This window comes from Haliaeetus leucocephalus, unplaced genomic scaffold (genome assembly GCF_000737465.1).
Source record: "Haliaeetus leucocephalus isolate CR32 unplaced genomic scaffold, Haliaeetus_leucocephalus-4.0 Scaffold166, whole genome shotgun sequence".
In the NCBI taxonomy this organism is placed as follows: domain Eukaryota; kingdom Metazoa; phylum Chordata; class Aves; order Accipitriformes; family Accipitridae; genus Haliaeetus; species Haliaeetus leucocephalus.
The window spans coordinates 1,668,367-1,687,395 of record NW_010972602.1 but is presented as its reverse complement, the minus strand read 5'-3'; the positions used below and the strand labels follow the sequence as shown (position 1 = coordinate 1,687,395).

Genomic DNA, 19,029 nt, shown 5'->3' with positions numbered 1-19,029 from the left:
TTGGGAAGAGGGAGGTAGGAAGAAGAAAATTATTACAAAGGATTTCAGTTTCAAGCTTCCAAAGCATTTTTATAAGTGTAAACATTTAAAATAAGAATTACCCGATAGTGTCCTTTTTTAAGTCATATTTTCTACAAATAGTAAGGATTGCAGTTTGTGCTGAACATTTCATCTGGCAGATTTTTTTTTTAAACAGGTTGTTAGAAGCAAAAACCAAAATGCATTATAGAAGAAAATCATATCATTAAAGTCCAAGTCTATTTGATAGATTATTCTGATGACTTGTATACTAAGTGAGGAGAACCATCTGGAATAAACTCTCAATTAATTCCTTTGTATTGGGTGTCAGCCTTTCCCTGCATGTTCATTGAAGAGTGTTTGGGTTCCTCCACGTTTCTTTTTCAGACTAAGCGACACTTCGTATGAATAAGGGATTTTATGTAATAAGTATCTTACAAGGAAGATGTGGCTAACAAAGAAATGCAGCAGCCCCAAAATAGGAAGAACATTAAGTGTGACTGATTCATGATCATGAAGTGACCTGAAGATAGAAATAAATTGATATTTGTGCCTTTTTTGCTTCTGTGTGATGCAGGTCATCTAGGCATGATATTTAAATATTAGGATATTTTTTAAACCTCCAGGAGAAAACAAACAGTGCTTGAATTTCTAACAATACACTTCACTCTATAGTATTCAAAGAAGCAAAAATAACAAACTCAATTTTTTCTTCCTCCCTGCTCTTATTTTTTTCCTGAATTGTTAGTCTTTCCTTTGTCACCGTGATCCAAAATCTTTTAATACTGAGGTTGTTCAGGTATTGTCTGCTTATATTTTTGATGCCTGCTTTTAAATCTGACCTTGAAACAAAGCTTAAGTTTCAACAAGTTCATTCCATTGCAGTGTAGAACTAAAAGAGTGACCTCTCATTTAACATGGGAGGAAAAACTTTTGGCCATTTAAGAAATTCCTCGGCTAGTAGATTATTAGAACTGTCATTGCAGTCTGCCAGGGGATTGCACAGATTCTGTCAAAATAATGAGGACAACTTTTACCATATTTGCCACTAGAAGATTTCTTGTTAGCTTTTAACCTTTAGCCTACGAGTTTCTGGAACAAGTATGTTCTTGGGCAGAGAGGCTGCAAGGCCAGGTTCTGGCAGAGAAAATGGATTACTGATTTGCAGTTGGTCCTTCAGGGCTCCTCCTCCTCTGCCATTGTTGGGAAATACAGTGAAAGAATGGTTTGTTTGCAGGCAAAATCCAGATATTTCAGAAACGATTTTTGATCTGAAAGTGGAGAGTGCCACCTGGTTATAATGAAGATAGGTGAACATTTTGATACAGCTTGTGCAAAGACTGGCCCATGCCAGTATCTCTTATAAGTGCAGTAATTTGAGGACTTTGCTTTTGTTTTTTGATAAACAGTCCTTTCTGACTTTTGGCTTTAATTTGATCCAGATTATGTACTTGAGCTAGCAGTGTAATGGATAGCACAATATTCACGACTGACCAAGACCCATGAAAACGATGTAAACCAAGAAACGCATTTTAAGTTGTTACTGGGATTTAGTATCTTGCAGCTCTTGGGTTTGGATCCAGGGACTCTCTTTAATTCCTTTTTGTCTTTCTGACACCACTTTATTTAATGTGATTTTCCTTGAAACGAGAAGGAACAGATCCACAGAACTTCTGCAAACCAGCTCTGGTCAGAAATGGTAACAGAGTCTCCAGTGCTGACTGGTATGATGCAGTTGCTAGCAGTACAGCTGCAGTGGGCATTTGGCTTGCAGTTATTAGAAGAAAACTTCTGTCAATTCTAATTAGAGGTACGGTGGGAGTTTTCCCAGGAAGTATGGTTGCAGAGCTTCTGTCTGACAGAGCCTGTGCACTTAGTCTTCACTTCTCAGGGTAAAAGCACAACAAACCAAGTGCTATGAACCTGAAGTTTCCAGTGTGCCATGTTTCCGCAGTTACTTAGCTGGGATGGTCATTCCTCTTGAAGCCTAATCTCTCTGAAATTTCCTGTGGCTCCAATGATAAGTACTTATCTGGACTAATAATACTAATTTGAGAAACACACCTCTACTTGTTTTTACTTTTTTTTTTTCTTTTGAAGATACTACTCAATTAGTGAACAGTATTTCAGATCTTAAGAAGTAGCAAACTGGCATTCTTTTATTTTAAGGCAGGGGTAAGTCTTGGGCCCCAGAGATTCATATCTACTTACTGTCACCTAACTATGCAGGTAATTAGTGTCGGTACAAAAGGACTTGTATGTGTCTGACTTTTAAACGTAATAGGATTGGCATTTTGATTATTTGTATTGAAAAAGGTAACTTGAATGGCAGGGCAATTTATCCAGTCATGTTGGGGGGTACGTAGTACACCAGGCATACCCATGTTTTTTACACTTTAATTTATATGTTGGTGAAGAAACATGACTGAGCTCATACTTCTGTTATTTACAGCTGAATAGTATTGCACTGACTCAAAGACAGTATACAAATAGCCAGGATCTCTTAAAGGGAACCTGAAATAATTAGAGGATTTCTACTGGTTCTGTTAGATGTTTGAGCCCTTTCTGCACTGCTATGAATTGCATGTAACTTTACGTATAGGAGATATCCACCAGCTCTTAAGCAGGGTAAAACACCATTTAAATGCCACTCTTGAGGTTTTGCAATGTAGTTGTAGTGTGCTGCTTTTTGTTTTTTTTTTTTCTTTTTCTCTTGCCCAACAATAGTTGGATGTAGGAGAACACTTCTTAAATCTCAGCAATTTTGGGTCAAATCTGAAAACAATTGGAAGGATAGAGTTTTGCCACTTTTTTTACTGGACTGAAAACAGCCTATCTAAGTTTTGAGCTATTGTTTCTGTATCAAATACAATTACAAATAATTTATTTTTGGAACGATACATACAAATTTTTTTGCAAGTGTTCATCTTCGTGTAATTGCAACTAATACATCTTTAAAATTATTCATTTAACTGATTTTTTTAATTAAGCATTAGTGAAGGCATCTATCATGAACTAAGCGAGGTGGTTTTAATCACCTAATTTGTTAGTATAAGTGGTATCTGTGATATTCACAGATACTGTTCTGAAAGCATTAATTTTACTTAGCATAGCAATATGCTGCCTACCTCTGGGTCTTCAACAGGAATTTTCTTGATTCTCAAGTTTTTCTTTTAAGAGGTTTTTGGGATTGGGTTGCTTGGGGTTTGGGGGGGTTTTTTGTTATTTTGGGGTTTGTTTGGCTGGTTGCTTTTTTTGCTTCATGAAGACCAGACCGTCATACTAGTAAACAGTATAGAAACCACATCTATGAAAACACTACATCTAATTGTCCTTTCCTGTGATCTTAAAACAAGTCAACATGACCCATAAAAAAGCATTTGCCTCAATCTGGAGAGAACCTGAAACTGATCCTGACTAAAGTTTTTTAATCATCTCGGTGAGTACCAGTTACATTTCACATACCAGTAGTGTTAATTATTATTAGATAATGTCTAATACCTGAGTAGCAACACCTGCAATGTATACACCACCACAGCAGGAGGTGTGGATCTGGCTTGGTTTGGTTGTGTTGCTTTTCCTCCTTGTTTTGGTAAACTGTCTACATCTTCTAACTACTATTTTGAGCTGAATCAATGTGGTTTTCCTTGGAATCTTGACTCCCCTTCAGCGCTTTTTTTTTTTAAACACATGCCAATAGTGTGTTCTGTTACAATTACACTTCTTGTTTTCAATCATGAAAATGAGAGGAGCTGATGAAAATAGTACTACAGCATTGTCAAGGTTGTAGTGGGTAATTTTGAGATGTCAATGTCTGTATGCCAGGAAGAATGGAGAAAAAATACACCAACAGTTTATAATTGCTTAAAATACATTACAATTACTGTTAGAGCATGGAAATATCTGAATTGTTTATATGAAAAGAAAACTGTGGCTTGAATTTGATTTGAAAAGAAACTGTTTGCTTTAGACTTCTGAAAATCCAGTTAATAGCCGCCTGGTTAAACACTTAAGCTTTGGTGACAGTATTTGACAATGATGACTGCGACGAAAAAATATTTAAATAAAACCCTTGAGGAAGAAAGTCGTGAACAATACTTATTTTTACATTCTTAATTTTGTTTTTTTCAAATTAAATGAGAAATAAACCCAACTTTTTATTAAGTAATGCAGGGCAGTTTTAAATAATGTTTCCTAAAGACTCTTCTGACAGTGAATAAATGCAGATCATGTTCTAAGAAGCAACATATAGTTCTTGGGCCATCTGCAAACCATTTATTGAAGACTGAGATTCCCATGAGATTATTTTGTGCAAGTGATCAGAAGCAGTGACTGAGATACCCAGTACAACTGTGTTCTGTAAAGAAAGGAAACTTTTGGAATGCATGGTGTCTATTTTTATAAGCTGAAAATAGTGTTAAAAACCCTGTTGCCTTTGGTAACCTTTATACATTAAGCTTCTGAAGACTGTTTTTGTAAGATATCTTTGAGTAATTGTTTTATTTTTTATGTGTATGTAGAACCCCTGAACTTGAACTTTGCTTTCTATGTTGGCTGCAAAAGTAACCACTGTGGAGTATGAGAAAAGGTTCTGCTTTTTCTGAAAAATGGGAAATTAAAATTTTAATAATAACTCTCAGTTCTTCCATTAGCCACAAAGCAAAACAAGTCAGTTGATGTGAAGAGGACATTATGTTTACCCTCATGAGTCACCTCTCAAAGCTGTAAAGGAAGAAACTTTTTCTGAAATTTAAATTAAAATTAATTAGCCTTAGAATACTTGATTACACTTCAAGCTACTTTGAATTGAGTACATCTAAACTGCTGCTTTTTTTTTTTTTAAGGAGTTAAATTTCACTCTTTTTATTTCAGGCTTTACTATTTCATTGATACATTAGGTCTAGAACATACCTACTGATTAATAACTGTCTTGGAAGAGCTTTTAAATGTGATTGCTTTACAGGGAAAATTACAATTAAAGATTACAGAGATGTCTGTCAGTGTTCATCTGCATTTTAAAAATGATATCTCATCAGTTGGGGCTCAAATTTGATGTCCCGGATTAGATCTCAGATATGGCTAGCTGTTCAGCTTCCCTCCTCCCAGTCCTCAAGCAGCTGTGACTTGCAGTTAAGCACAGATGTCATCCTTCCAGCTTCAGGGAAAGAAAAACTGAGAAGAGAATTTAGGGAGAATGGTGTTATCAGCAACCTTAACGTCCAGGATAGCTGTAGAACAGCAGCAAAGAAGAGATGATCAACCTTGGCAGGGGGGAGGGGGAAGTCGGCACTGACTTCTTGCCATCCTTTTGAGACAAGGGCAGTAAATAGTCCAGAACACCAGTATTTTTGTTGGAGAATGAGCAAATTTAGCTAGCAGAGAGAGAAAGCAAATGAGTGCCAAAGAGTATCTTGATCTGTTTGGATGCTGAGGGCTTTTCTGGGGAACTATAGTATAGTATTAGAAAAGTCTTAATGAAGTGAAAGAGTGGTTTATTGTAAATGGAGGACAAATCAGTATTGATAGTAGGAGTAGACAACATGAGGTTTCTGAGGTAAATACGATGGATTTTAACAAACTAGTTATATTTAGGATATACAGGACTAGTGAAGCTTGTCTCTCCAATCACAAAGATTTAAGCAGCAGGAAAAGTTTTATTAACACATTCTAATCTGAATTATGACTCATAACTTACCTCCTTATCTGAACCAGAGTCTTCACCTAGATATGTTGTTCTGCATTGCTCTTTCCTCTATAAATCACTATAACAGAATTCAGAAATTAAGACGATTTCAGTTATGGAAAAGCAGCTGTCTTGAGAAATGTTTGTTTCAGTGGCTGCTTTTGGAGTTGTTTCTAGCAGTTTACATAGGCAAATAAAGCACACGACTATCCTGTTGAAACCTCAGAAGAAATAAGGTAGAATAGGTTGAGGCAAGCCACACTTTTTTTTTTACTTTTTTTAAAATAAAAATCAGAAGTGCGACCTAGTTTAATTTGTAATGGGATATGGTGAGGCTACAAAAGATAAGCCTGCCTTTTAATATGTGCTATCAGATAAATAGTAAATATTGTGACAGTGAAGAATGCATGATGGTATACAGGCCACAATATAGGTAAGATTTTTTTTTTTTTTTTTTTAAATTATACATTATAAGATGGGGGGTAAGACAAACCTGCATAACACTAACACAAGTGTTGATTATTGAATATATATATTATTTGCATCTTATTTGGAGTTACATGATGCTAACATGTTTTACAAACATCATGGATTTGGAATGCATGTACCATGTGCTCTTACCCATTCCAACAGAGCTTCCAGAACAGGTTACTGAAATGACATGAAACAGTAGTATAAATATTAGGTGTCAGTTTGTAAGCTGGAAAATGTTAGTAGTCTGTAGAATGTAGTCCATGCTATACAACTATGCAATACCATCAGATAGCACTAGTTTTATAATGGATTAAATTTCTGCCTTGGGAAAGGAATCCCAAGGGAATTACTACTCCTTTAAACAATTTTTACTTTAAAAATGTGCTTAGGAGTGGTTCATAGAAGTTCTTGATTTGTTTCTTTATTCAAAACCAGTAATTCTATAAAACAAATTAGAAAACAAAACAATTATAAATCCTCATTTATTTGCTTCTGTATTCTAACCACTACTAGCCTCCCAACTGAAAATTAACTTCTCTGTATTCACCAGGTTATGGGTGATCTAGTTAAGAGGCACCTATGTAGATAAGCATGCCCTGTGCCAAAAGGCTCCTGTGAAGTTCCCGTCACAGATACTGCAAGATAGCACCCATAAAGTTTACTCTGGAGTTCACACTAGAATAGAAAAGTTCTATTCCATGCCACCTTTACTCACATAACTTTGGATTACGTTCTAACCATCTAGCATGCATGGACAAAAATACATCATTCAAAGAAATTTAAGTTTTACCTGAATATATTTTTTTAGGACAAAATGTAAGATTCGGCCCCTTATGAGTAACTGGAGATACTACCACTGTGTAGACATCCCCACAAGGTATCTCAGTGATATCGCAGTGACTTAGACCTGAGGTAGGGGTACAGGTGAAATTGCCTTTTGAGCCATGTAAATCAGTATTGTAGTTTATCATTTCATCAGAAGCTCGCCAGTATACCCTGATACCATTATTGCCGAGTCTATATAGCTTCACCCCAGAAGGGCAGCAAGCACCTAATAAAATAAGAAACATTAATAAGCAAATTTTGTGAACCCACAATACATTATAAATTCCTAGAGTGCATTTTAAACCAGTTGATATGATTACTATCACACCAGATACCAGCATTTCCATGAGAAATTATTATTTCACAGAAAGCCAAAATAATTATTGAACTGAACTGGGGAAGAAAACGTTCTATCAGACTCATATTATGGAGCCGGAATTCAGCCATTGTTTTACAGGTTGGAATATTGTTGCTCTCTCCTGACTATGGAGGCACCAGGGCTACCTTAGAGTGCCCAGAGTCTTTTTGTGGTCTCTAAAATTTAATTATGCTGTAGCATAATTTAAATTAAAAAAAGTGGTTCTGGAGCAATGTTATAAAAACTTCTTTATATGGCCAACTGATGGCCATTATAAGAACAGAGTTCAAATGATATGTGAAAATAATCCAAAGTGCATTTATTTAAAAGAGGGAACTGGAAGTGTACTAACTGTGTATAGAATTTCAGCTGCACTATTTGAATGAGAGGAACACTATACAATGTAAGTTGTATATTGAGTCTTTTTCTTCCCAATTGCATTTACAATTTACGTACTGGAAGAATATCCTTGATATGTGCAACTGGATGTCAAACCCGTTTCACTGATTGCTTTCAGAGATACTGTATAGTTGGTGCCACATGTGATGCATCCCAGGAGACAGTAGTTTTGAAGAGTGTGACACTTTGCCTGTCCTTTCGGGGACTCCAGTGTTGTTACGTATGTCTGTGCACCCATCCCAACAGACCAGCTGATATTTGTTACAGACTGTGTCACTTGAGTTAGTATCAGGTCGTTAGGGCAACAAGGAGCTTAAAAAGAACAAAAAATAGAGAAGTCAATTCTGGTTTGTACTTGGAAAATGTAAGGTATTTGGGGGCGTTGCAACAAGAATAGTACATGATCAAGAGCAAAGGAATGAAGATGTGCATGCTTTTCAGGCCAACATTAACATGCTGAAAAATACTTGACTATTCTGTCAAGCTTCTAATAAACAGAATGTCAATAAAAGTTCAATTTGTCTATAACAGTGAGCTATAACTCTGGAATTATAAGAAGATGATTGCTCAACAAGATACTAAAAATTACTAAAATTTGTCATCAGAATATCAAGGTACATCTGTAGTTTAATTAAGCAGGGTCTATCTCTGCCCCTCAAGTCATATAGCTCAGTCCAGCTCTGTCTCTGTTTAAAGTCTCTTCCTCCAAACTGCCTGTGAAAAATAAATCCTGGTGTACATTAATCTCTGAACTGTGTCTGGACATTGTCTAGGTAAGTGGTACAAGACAAAACTCTGCTAGCAAATTAATAGCAGGAATGGTGGGTAGTATGTGCTTTAATCTGTTCTTCACGCTGTTTATTTGTTGACATGGACATCACCTCATTGCCTTTCCTGGTAATATTAAATGTCAAAATGCTGATAAGGAAGGTATGCGTTACATTAGTGGATTATTGTGTTATATTTTAGTTAGCTGTGCCAGATGATGATTTGTTGCACTAAGGCTTCTCAGTATGAGGCAAGTGCCAAGCAATCCTTCCTTCTCACACACACAAAGATACATACATGTTTAAGCAGAGGACAGCTAGCATCCAGCAATAGACAGTATAATATGCACACATTGTAATTTAAAAAAAAAAAAAAGCCAAAAACATAAAGAGACATAGAACTATTTTAATATTATGCTGCTAAATATTTTCCATTATATACAAGTCCCACATACCTGTCTCTAAAGGGACACTGTAGCTTGGTAAGCTCTGTCCTGCTGGTGATCTTGCTATAGCACTGACAGAGAAAGCAGATCCGCAGGGAAGATGAATTAGGGTACAGGAATTTCCAGAGCTTGTGCAATGCCAGAGTCCAGCCTCTCCTCTCGCAGTGACAATATATGTAGCTTCTTCATTGTTAGATTGCCAGTGCACACTGATCGCAGAAAGAGCCTCCTTTGAGATACTTTTAATTTCAGGACTGCAGGGAGCTGAAATATTTCAGATTTACAGTATTTAAACAGATTGTTTATGCATACTATGTAAGTTACACATGAAAATTAAGTTCCAGTTAGAACTGACAAACTACTTTGGAAAAGTATATGATCTGTAGATGTTTACTCCTGGTGGGAATTTAGAACTTGTGACAGAACAGGCAACATAAGGATTCCGCATACAAAACCAGAGATGAATTGTAAATCTGGTTTTCAAAAACTTGGAGCCATCAGAAGCTTTCAGTCCAAATCTGTTTCTAGCTCCCTGCTTGCAGTATATGTTTAAAGACTCCCAGTATTTTTTTTTTTGTCAGTTACAGTAACTTAGCGCTCCAGTAATGCTTTTCATCCATGAATCACTGCAGCATCTAACTATCATTCCTTCTGCTGAAGGAAAATAAGAATGCTTACAATACCTGTTGCCACGTACTTGGATGCGCACGACGTGTTGCTGCCCCTGGCCTCGCTGAAAGAATAAACCGTGATATTATAGCGGGCGTTGCACGGCAGAGCCGACAAGGTGCAGGCCGTGGCGGTGTCGTTGCAGCGCACCACGCCGCTCCCGCCCAGGGCTCTCGTTTCGTACATTTCAGCACCTCGGACAGGAGCCCAGGTGACCTCCACGGTGTCGCTCGCCACGAGCACCGCCCTGAAGTCGCTGGGGCAACAAGGCGCTGGGGACAGACAAGGCACAGAGGGAGGCTTGAACGCGACCTGAAAGCCGGCACGAAACCCCAAAGCCTCGTTTCGTTCGTCTGTGCGCTTCGTGGCTTAAGTCTCCGAAGGCGACCGGTGCTGTGCAAACGGTCTCATTAGCCCCAGGCTTGCTTCTTGAATTAATTCAGTACCCCTCCTTCCAAATCTGTAGAGGGCATTCTAATGTATAGGTAAGACATAGGAATGATGTATATCCTTGATTTAAAATTTCAGACCATCTAGAGGTTAAATAACTCTAAACAATTTCCCATTGAACTCGTTATTTTTTCATTTTCCAAATAAGATAACTCTCTATGGGGAATTTTAAGACTTAGGTACACCCTTCCTAAGGCAACAGAAAAAAAAACCCCAAACCAAAACCCAAGACCAGAATTCAAATGTTATGCCAGGACTGTGTGTTATTCCTATGTCCTTGCCTGATGATTGTGAATCGTTAAACTATTTTCAAGTTTGTAAGCATGTTGTAGCACTTGACTATGCAAACTGAATTCAACTGCAGGGTGAACTGGTCCTTTTTCTCTGCCAACCTTTGTGTGTTTTGGCCAAAAATTGAATAAAAATAGAACTTTAAGTCATTATCTTCCAATAAAAAATTTCAATCAGCTTACCATAAACACAGTTAAAGGATCCAAAATGAATTTGCAAGAATACATTGCTACTTACCAGTACTGTAATTCAATACATCGCCTAGAGGACTCTGCCCTGCCTTGTTATATGCAAAGACACTAATGAAATAAGTGAAGCCACAGTCCGACTGGAAATGGCATTGAGTATGTGACGTGTTGCAGTGCACTTCCAAGCCATCATCACTCTTCACAAAAACCACGTAATAATGACCAAAATTGACGCTAGGCCATGATACCAACAAGTGGCCAGGTTCATCCTCTTCAATTGATATATTTACCGGTGCACAAGGAACTGAAAAAAAAAAAAAAAATTAAAAAAAAGAAAAAAAAATTGTAATCAGAATATTTTTATTGAAGTTATACTTTTGGGGAATAAAGGAAAATCAGGAATATATAGAATTATTCTACTCAGCTTGAACAGTTGTTCTGTCTTGTTCAAGAAAACAGCAACTTATCTGCCTTTACAGAGGATGCTACTTACATTTAGATGAAAAGAGAGTATGATTTTTACAGACCAAAATAGATGCTACCTTCATGTTTTTACTGAAAAGAGATCTGCTTAAGGAGCCCCTGTGAAGAAAAACAGTGGCACCAGGCAGTAATTCAAAAGGAACTGGCACAGTCTGTGCTCACAAATAGTAGTTTTGGATGACAATCAGAATACTAGCTTGAATAGCAGTTGGCATCCAAAAGCCTTTATGTGAAAACCCATTATATATTGGTATGAAACTCACTGGCTGTGTCTGAATAGAGCTGTCCTTTGCTCAGGTTTCCTTCCTGGTGGCATCCCAAAATGTCACATTAAACTGCAAACCCCATGGCTTTTGCTTAAATAACATTTCCTTTCTTTCTAGTTCAAAAAGCTTAGCTTGTTGCTATTAGAATGAATATACATGATCTAGCTGAAGCAATGCTGGCTGAGAAGATTACAGCCCACAGCTTAAAAATTGGCTCTTAATTACCCTCTCATCCTGTTAGATCCACCTTTGAGTTGCTCACATGGATGATCTCTAACTCGTATCAGTGAGAAGTCAAAATGAAGCAGGTTACATCAAATAATTAAGTAAATAATGTGTTTTTAAGGTAGCACATAATAACTAAAATGGTTTAGGTTTTGTTTACATGGGCAGTTCACCGAACAGGTCAGGAAGCAATAACCTCTGACATGGCAGTGGTGCTAAGTAGTTGAAACAAGCAGCCTTTTGTCCTGACAAAGCTGCTACCCAAGAATGATCTGTGACAGTATCTTATTTTAGTATAGTGGTGCTAGTCTAGCTTTGTTGACCTCCTTTCTAAATAACAACTAAATTTAGCCTAGAACAGTGATCAGCCTAGGGCCAGTCCTTAATGCTATTTCCTCACAGATTTCTCCCAACTGATTTGTGACAGACCTGGCACAGTAGGACAGATCTGTTATTCCTTACATTTGTTTTACACTCAGAAAATTGACTTTAGAACAGTTACTTCTGCTAAGAGTTAAAAACCAGAGGCTTACTGGTTCAGCCAACAATATATACACCATTGCATGTTCTTCTCACAGAAATATGAAGAAAGTTTAGGCTATTATCCCCAAAATAGAAAGGTACATGGCACAGTTCATGCATGAAGTTCAGAAGCAGAAATAACTATTTGAGAACCACTTGTGAATTGTAATGGACTAATTTACATTTGAAATTAAAGAAATATATGTTAAAATGCAATAAACTGTATAAGGATCAATGACACATACTAGTTTTTAAGCTTACTGCATCAGTAGGGTTACTGGATCCAGCATCATTGTATGCTGTGACAGAAACATAATATTCAGAGCTGCATTGGAGTGATGGCACCATGCAGGAGGCAGAAGATGTGTTACACTTCAGTTTCAAGAGCCCACTGGAGGCTGTCACACTGTAAGTTAGAGCTCCTTCTGTTGGCATCCAAGAAACAATAGCTCTTAAGGCACCACTATTAAAAGCTACTTGAACATCCGCTGGTGCATTAGGACCTACGGTATATCAGTTTGGAACACATAAATACAACTTAACATATGGCCTACAGACATGATCTTTTTCATAACTTGCAAACTAAATACAATTTTCATGGTGCAGACCTTACCCTCATTCATATTAAAGTGCCAATTTTTTAAAGAAATAGTTCTTGTTGTACACCATCAGAAAGCTTTCTACTGAAACTCCTTGCCTTATTTGAATATTTGCTTCTCACAGTTAGAAAAATCCTCAAATCAGTCTAAGCTTGTGTAATCCTTACCCAGGCCTGTCCTAGCTACAACTTCAGTGGTAGTTAATGGTATCTTTGCCTCAGTAATATTCATTAAACATAGCCATGTCATCTGAGCTTTCATGAACTTTGAGATGGGGTAAAAATTATATGATCTGAAAATCTACCCAATGTATCTTTGAAAAACAACACAATCACGCATACACATAAATACTTCCTGGTATATCTTTTTTTTTAATGCTTACTTGGTTTCAGAAAAGAAAATTTCTTACTTGTTCTTTGGTTGTATGTGAAATCATCTCCAGGTATCCCATTGACACTCCAGGCATATGCCTTGATAGTATAGAGAGTTCCTGGATCTAGATTTGTAAATATCAAGGACGTATTGGTGGTGTTCTCCTTCAGCATTCTGCCCAAACCATCTGATCTCATGAGGGACACAGAGAATCCAGCTGCCATATACACAGCTTTCCAGCTTACTGCAATGGAGTCACAACTTGGAGAACTAACAGACAGAATTGGAGCAGCCAGGACTGTTGAGAAAGAACACCATTTAAGCTTTTTGTTTTTCAGTAATGCTGTTTGAAAGGGCCAAATTTGAAATGAATACACAGAAACAACAATCACCAAACTCTGAGAGACAATTTCAGCAACAACAAAACCAGAAAAATAAATTAATGCAAGACTGACAGAATAAATATGGAAACTGATTTGGTGCATCCATTATGATATTACAGGTTCTGTAAAATGAATGTAACTCATACACAAAGTATGAAAGGTTGAATGTGTTGAAGAATGAAAATCACCAAGAAGATGCTGCATTTCCTGTCCTCTAAGTTTTACTTTGTCTTATTATTTTATACTGTTAGCTGTTTCTTAATTTCTTCCATTCCCTCAAGTTACTTCTTTTGTTAAAATAAAATTTGAATTTTTAAAAATAAAAAATATATGTTCATACAAATTCTAGTAAAACTTCCTATTAAACAGTACTGTCATGAAGTAAACCACTAATTCAGACTCTTGTCCTGGTCATTAAGTCAGATGGTTGAATTCTAGTCCTCAAAATCTGAAAGGAGAATGTGATCAATACAATTTAAAATACAAGATTATAATAATTCAGTACTAGTACATGCCTGGGCTATACTGTTTGTTTTCTGTTCAAATTAAAAAAAAAAAAAAAAAAAAAAGCTTGCATGAATGCTTTATATTATAATAACATTACAAAATTTGAAATAAGAAGTTGAAAGTCCACCTGTTTTTGCTTTTCTGAAAGGTGAAGGCTGGCTTTTTCCTCCTGAATTTATGGATCTGATAGTGACTCTGTACAAGGTGGCAGGCTTCAGTCCCGTCAATGTGCCTGGAGAATTTGTAACTACAGTTTCAATGAAGGAATCCCCATCTTGTGCAGTCAGCAGATAACTAGTAGCCCCAGGTACTGCCCTCCATTCCACTGTGATACTGTTGCTAAGTTTTGAATAAGCTTTGTCAATAACAGGTATGTCTGGAGCTAAAATGGAAATAATGATAGACAAACTGAAGTTGGGGAACTCAGCCCTGTGAAATGCTAATTGCTCTGAGCACTTCACAAAAACAAAGTGTAGGACAAATGGCCTACACTTTCTACGAATGTTTAAAATTTAAGTTAAATGAAGTTTAAGTGAACATCAAAAAAATACACAGAGTCTTGAGATATTCTAGACCAACTTTCAGCTTTCAATAAAAATATTCTAGTACTCTTGAAATCACTATTAAAAATGACCATTATTTAACCTAGGTTGCACTGAGAGGTCTCTTTTTTTCTCTCACTCTATAGCCAATTAACTATACTGGATGTTTATAGAAAGCAATATACAAAGCAATATATACAAAGAAGAAGTGGATGTTTATACAAAGCAGTCTGAAATAGGATGCTGAATGGTAGGCATTTCTATATCAGAGCAACATACAATAATTTAGTTTGGACCATGGGAAGTCATCTTATCCAACCCCCTGCTCAGAGCAGATATACTTAGATATACAATAACATGACACATCAAATACTGCAATTAAATACTTTTCTATTATTCTATGCTGCAGGGCATTCAGAAAGAGCTCTTGTGTACTGCAGTCACAAAAGTAACTACAGACGGTGTATTTCTTAATCACAAGTAATTTATGTTCAGTAATCAGGATTTTCAGACTAGAATCAGCACATGTAAAGCAAGTCCATATATTGCAATGCTGCAAAAAACTCACTAGAAGAGGAAACAAGATAAAATGAAGGTATATCCCCTCTAAAATTAAGAAAAAGAATGAAAAAGTATTTGGGACAAAAGTATGCGCCTTGAGGCAAACTTATTTATAGCAATTTGGGATTTCAGAGACCCCTTCAAGTATTATACATGGTTATACAACTCCTGAGCATTATGTCTGCTCTCAGTCCCAAGCAATTTCTTATTCAGCTATAGTCAGACACCCTCTTTTGCCCCACTTGTGAAAATCGTAACATATATTCTATATGACCATGCCTATGGAACATTTGCAGGTGTGTCTTTTGTAATCTTGGAGCAAGCTATTGCACTATGATTTTTTTTCCTTCTAAAATACTGTCTTTAGTAACAATTCATAAAAATTTCTGTGTAGGAAATCCTTATGCAAGTCTAAGGGAGTTCTTTGCCTAACAGAGAATATATAGCACATGATTTATATCAGAAATAAATTACAGAACATTGATCATTAATATCTGTTCTCCATAACTAAGCTAGCAATAGAGGTTTTTACATACTTGCCAGAATAAACACTGCTACTTTTTTATTTTCAATTTTTATTGTAATAATTACTTTTATAAGAAACAAATTCTACGGGAAAAATAATGGCTTTTTCTAAAAATTATCACTTAAATTATTTTAAAAAGAGAATTTCAACAGAATATTTTTTTCAATTACATTTCTGTGAGGAAATAAAAGAGCACTTCTGTTCATATAGATTCTTCTTCAATATCCATCAATGACTTATATGCTATGAGTCCTTTTGTGAATGAAACAAAAATACCAGCATCAGTACTGAAAAATGTACATAGCTTCACTTCTGCATTTGTAATGAAGGGTACGTGATTTGGAAAGCTGCAGTCTGAGCAAGCTGTGCATGGCAGGTCAGGGAAACATATATATTAAAAAAAAGCAGAGGGGAAAAGGAGCTCCTTATGCTAATATTGAACTCAGTAGGAGAACCAGCAAAAGGCTTCAACAGGAATGGCAGCTATTCCCTACCAGTACAATGAAACATCAAGGATAAAATCCCAGTCCTACAGAGGTCAATGGAAATTATACTTCACAAAGTTTCTCTTACTAACCTGTTGACTGCATAATCTGTGTTTCTGCAAGAATAATTCCATTCTTGTCAATGGCTTCTGCTTGTATAGCATAAATAGTATTGGGAATTAATGAAGTTAGAGTTCCTTTAAGTGTAACATCACTAAAACGAGCCAGTAATGAATGGCCTACAGTATTCACAGCCGTAGCTGTGACTCTGTAAGAAGAGGCTCCTGAAAACTTGGGCCATCTGAGATAAATGCTTTGTGATGTCACATTGTATATAGACACAGAGAAACCTAAAAAAAAAAAAAAAAAATCATTATCAAAAAAACATTTCAGTCATTCTTGAATTTAGTCAGGTCTTGACAAGAAGATTGTTCAGTGTTTTATCAAGCATCTATGTGACCTAATTTTCAGATGACTGGCATTCAACAGAATTTGGAGGTCACTTTTGTAATCCATTAATTACTGTAATAACTGCTGCTTGCTCTCATAATACCATGTTGTGATGACGGCTATTGTTCTTAAAATTCCCATATGCTGTAGTCTAATTATTTAAAAAAATACTGGGTATAATCCGTATGTGAATATACAGCTAGTGTCAACAGTATTCCACACATGAATAGGATCAAATGCTTGTTTTGCAAATCATGAAAAGAATATGCTACCGTAAGTATCCATGCAACAACATGTCTGCAACGATTGAGTATTTAAGACTCTTGACAGTGCAGTATATAAAGGAACATGTACTATCACCACAGAATGAATGAATTCTGAAAGCATTTCTTGTAATCTTGCATTCCTCATATTTTAAACTAGTCAGTATTCACATTTAAGGCAGTAAGAGCTGTAGGCACAAAAAACAAGATTAAAGAAAGTATAAAATGTTGTGAAACATTGGAAATATTTGCACTTAGGAGATCATGCTTCTTCTGGTGTGGTTTTTAACTTGGGGGTGGGTGGGTTGTTTGTTTATTTGTTTGTTTTTAAATTAAAAGATACAACAACTAACTGAGTGCAAATATGCTACAGTTTGAATCCTATTTGTAGCACAGTTATGTAGGTAATGAACAGCACAATTTGTCCAGCTGAGTGTTCTCTCTGGTCCATGTTAGTGTCAAGGCATAAGTGGTCCGTCAGAATCTTTGTGCGAGTGTCTGACAGAATTGGGACTCCTAAAAATGAGGTTTAAAATTTATAAAGATATCAACATAGATTTTTTTAAAGCTGAATCAAACTTGAAAACAATTTTTGTTTATAAAGCTACTAGAACATACAGAATGTTTTATCAGAAATCACACATGTGTGCGTTCTCTTCAGACCCACTCAAAAATAATCAGGCGAAACCAAAATACCATTTTGAAGATTTACCTGCATTCGCTGAAAAGATCTGAAAAGGAAGATGTAAAAAAATTAGAAATACAAAGTGAAATATTTTATTTGGAAACTTAAAAAACTAATGATGTTACTAACAACTACTTAAAATACTACATTTTTTAACACATTTTACTGATACAATGTATTTGGTCAGATTCTTTAAGCATGGAAAGTTGGTGCAACCAAGGAGATCTAGTACAGGTATGCAGATTTTCCTTTCTGAATCTGCCTACTGATCCAGTTTTCTGTTGTTGACAGACTTCAAAAGACCTTGGGTCCTAATATATTATTTTATTTTTCAGTCACTTGTGAACTGCAAAAGTGTAATAGTAACAATGTATGAATGTAGAAGTGGGTGTCAGACAGTCTTCACCCTAACTTTTAGTTTACTTTTACAGAGAGTAAAATACCATACTTGAAAATAGTTTTAAAGCAAATGAGTTGCACTCACCATTTCTAGGCAGTTGAAAAGCAGTCCAATAAATATTAATGATTTACTTTTTGCACTGCGCATCTTGTCAGAACTTTGTTCCAGCCTTCACATGGGGATGACCTCAGGCTGATCCCTGCTGTGATCAAGAATATTTTGCAGCAGTGCTGTCACTGTAGGTTTACTCCCTGGGACGAGAGGAGGTTGCGTTAGGTTAGGCCCTCCTCCCTGCTGGACTACAGCCTGCCAGCGGTTACCAAAACCGTGGTGAAATGAGTCCGACGTAGCATCAAACTTTTAGGCAGGCGGGTGGTGGTTCTTCTTCCCTTCTGTTACAGGATGCAGTTTCTGTATTGCTTATACAAGATTCAAAAATAATTAAGCCCAATGTAAATCCGAAATTTGCTGTTCAGCTTATTATCTATCCGCATTTTTGTCACTTACAAGGACCTTTTTTCCCGTCAGGAGTGATGCCCTCGTTGTAGTCCCCTTTGAACGGAACACCACCATACTGACTGGGAACCACTCTTCCTCATGCTTCGCGTTGTGGAAAGAGAAATTTTCCTCCAATTTCTTCATATTTGTACCAACTGCCAGTTCCGTTTTGACAACGTGTCTCTATGTTTTCCATAACTGTGTGTAACTATGTAACTTCTGACAGGTGATTTTAGGCGTCAAGAAACGGTATCCTTCTATGAACGGAGAGCGTTTTCTTCGGTGCCTTACACGAACGTTAACAGGGAACCCGGGGACAGCTTTTATGAGGGACCCACGGTAGCGAGGAGAGTTTTACACCCCGAGGGGACCCGGGACCACGGCAGGTTTCGCAGAGGCCGCCCCGGCCAGGCGGTCTCCCGCCCCCCCCCGGCTGCTCCCCGCACCGCACAAGGAGCCTGCCTCGGGGCTCGAGAGGCCGCTCCCGGCGTCCCGGGCTCACCTTCTGAGGAGCGACGGGACGCTCCTTCCTCAGGGGGCGAGCCCTGGTCACGGGGCCCTTCCCCAGCGGGAATTCCGTACCCCATTATCACACAGAAAGGGGGCCCTGCGGCTGGCACGGCTCCGGAGGGGCTGGCACGGCTCCGGCGGGATCCCGGCCCGCCCCAGGAGCAGCCAGCGCACTCCGCCGCCG

The 19,029-nt window shown here is 37.2% G+C and overlaps 1 protein-coding gene across 1 annotated transcript; it reads right to left on the bottom strand.

The window, feature by feature from the left end:
- Positions 1-5,739: 5,739 nt before the first annotated feature.
- FNDC7 (fibronectin type III domain containing 7) lies at positions 5,740-17,984 on the bottom strand. The gene is made up of 12 exons (XM_010563433.1): positions 17,922-17,984; positions 17,465-17,483; positions 16,132-16,389; positions 14,053-14,307; positions 13,073-13,333; positions 10,618-10,872; positions 9,654-9,911; positions 8,980-9,234; positions 7,815-8,069; positions 6,966-7,226; positions 6,323-6,352; positions 5,740-5,780 (listed from the first exon to the last, which is right to left on the bottom strand). The coding sequence occupies exons 1-12, from the start codon at positions 17,982-17,984 to the stop codon at positions 5,740-5,742; spliced, it is 2,211 nt and encodes a 736-aa protein (XP_010561735.1).
- Between the last annotated feature and the right edge of the window lie 1,045 nt (positions 17,985-19,029).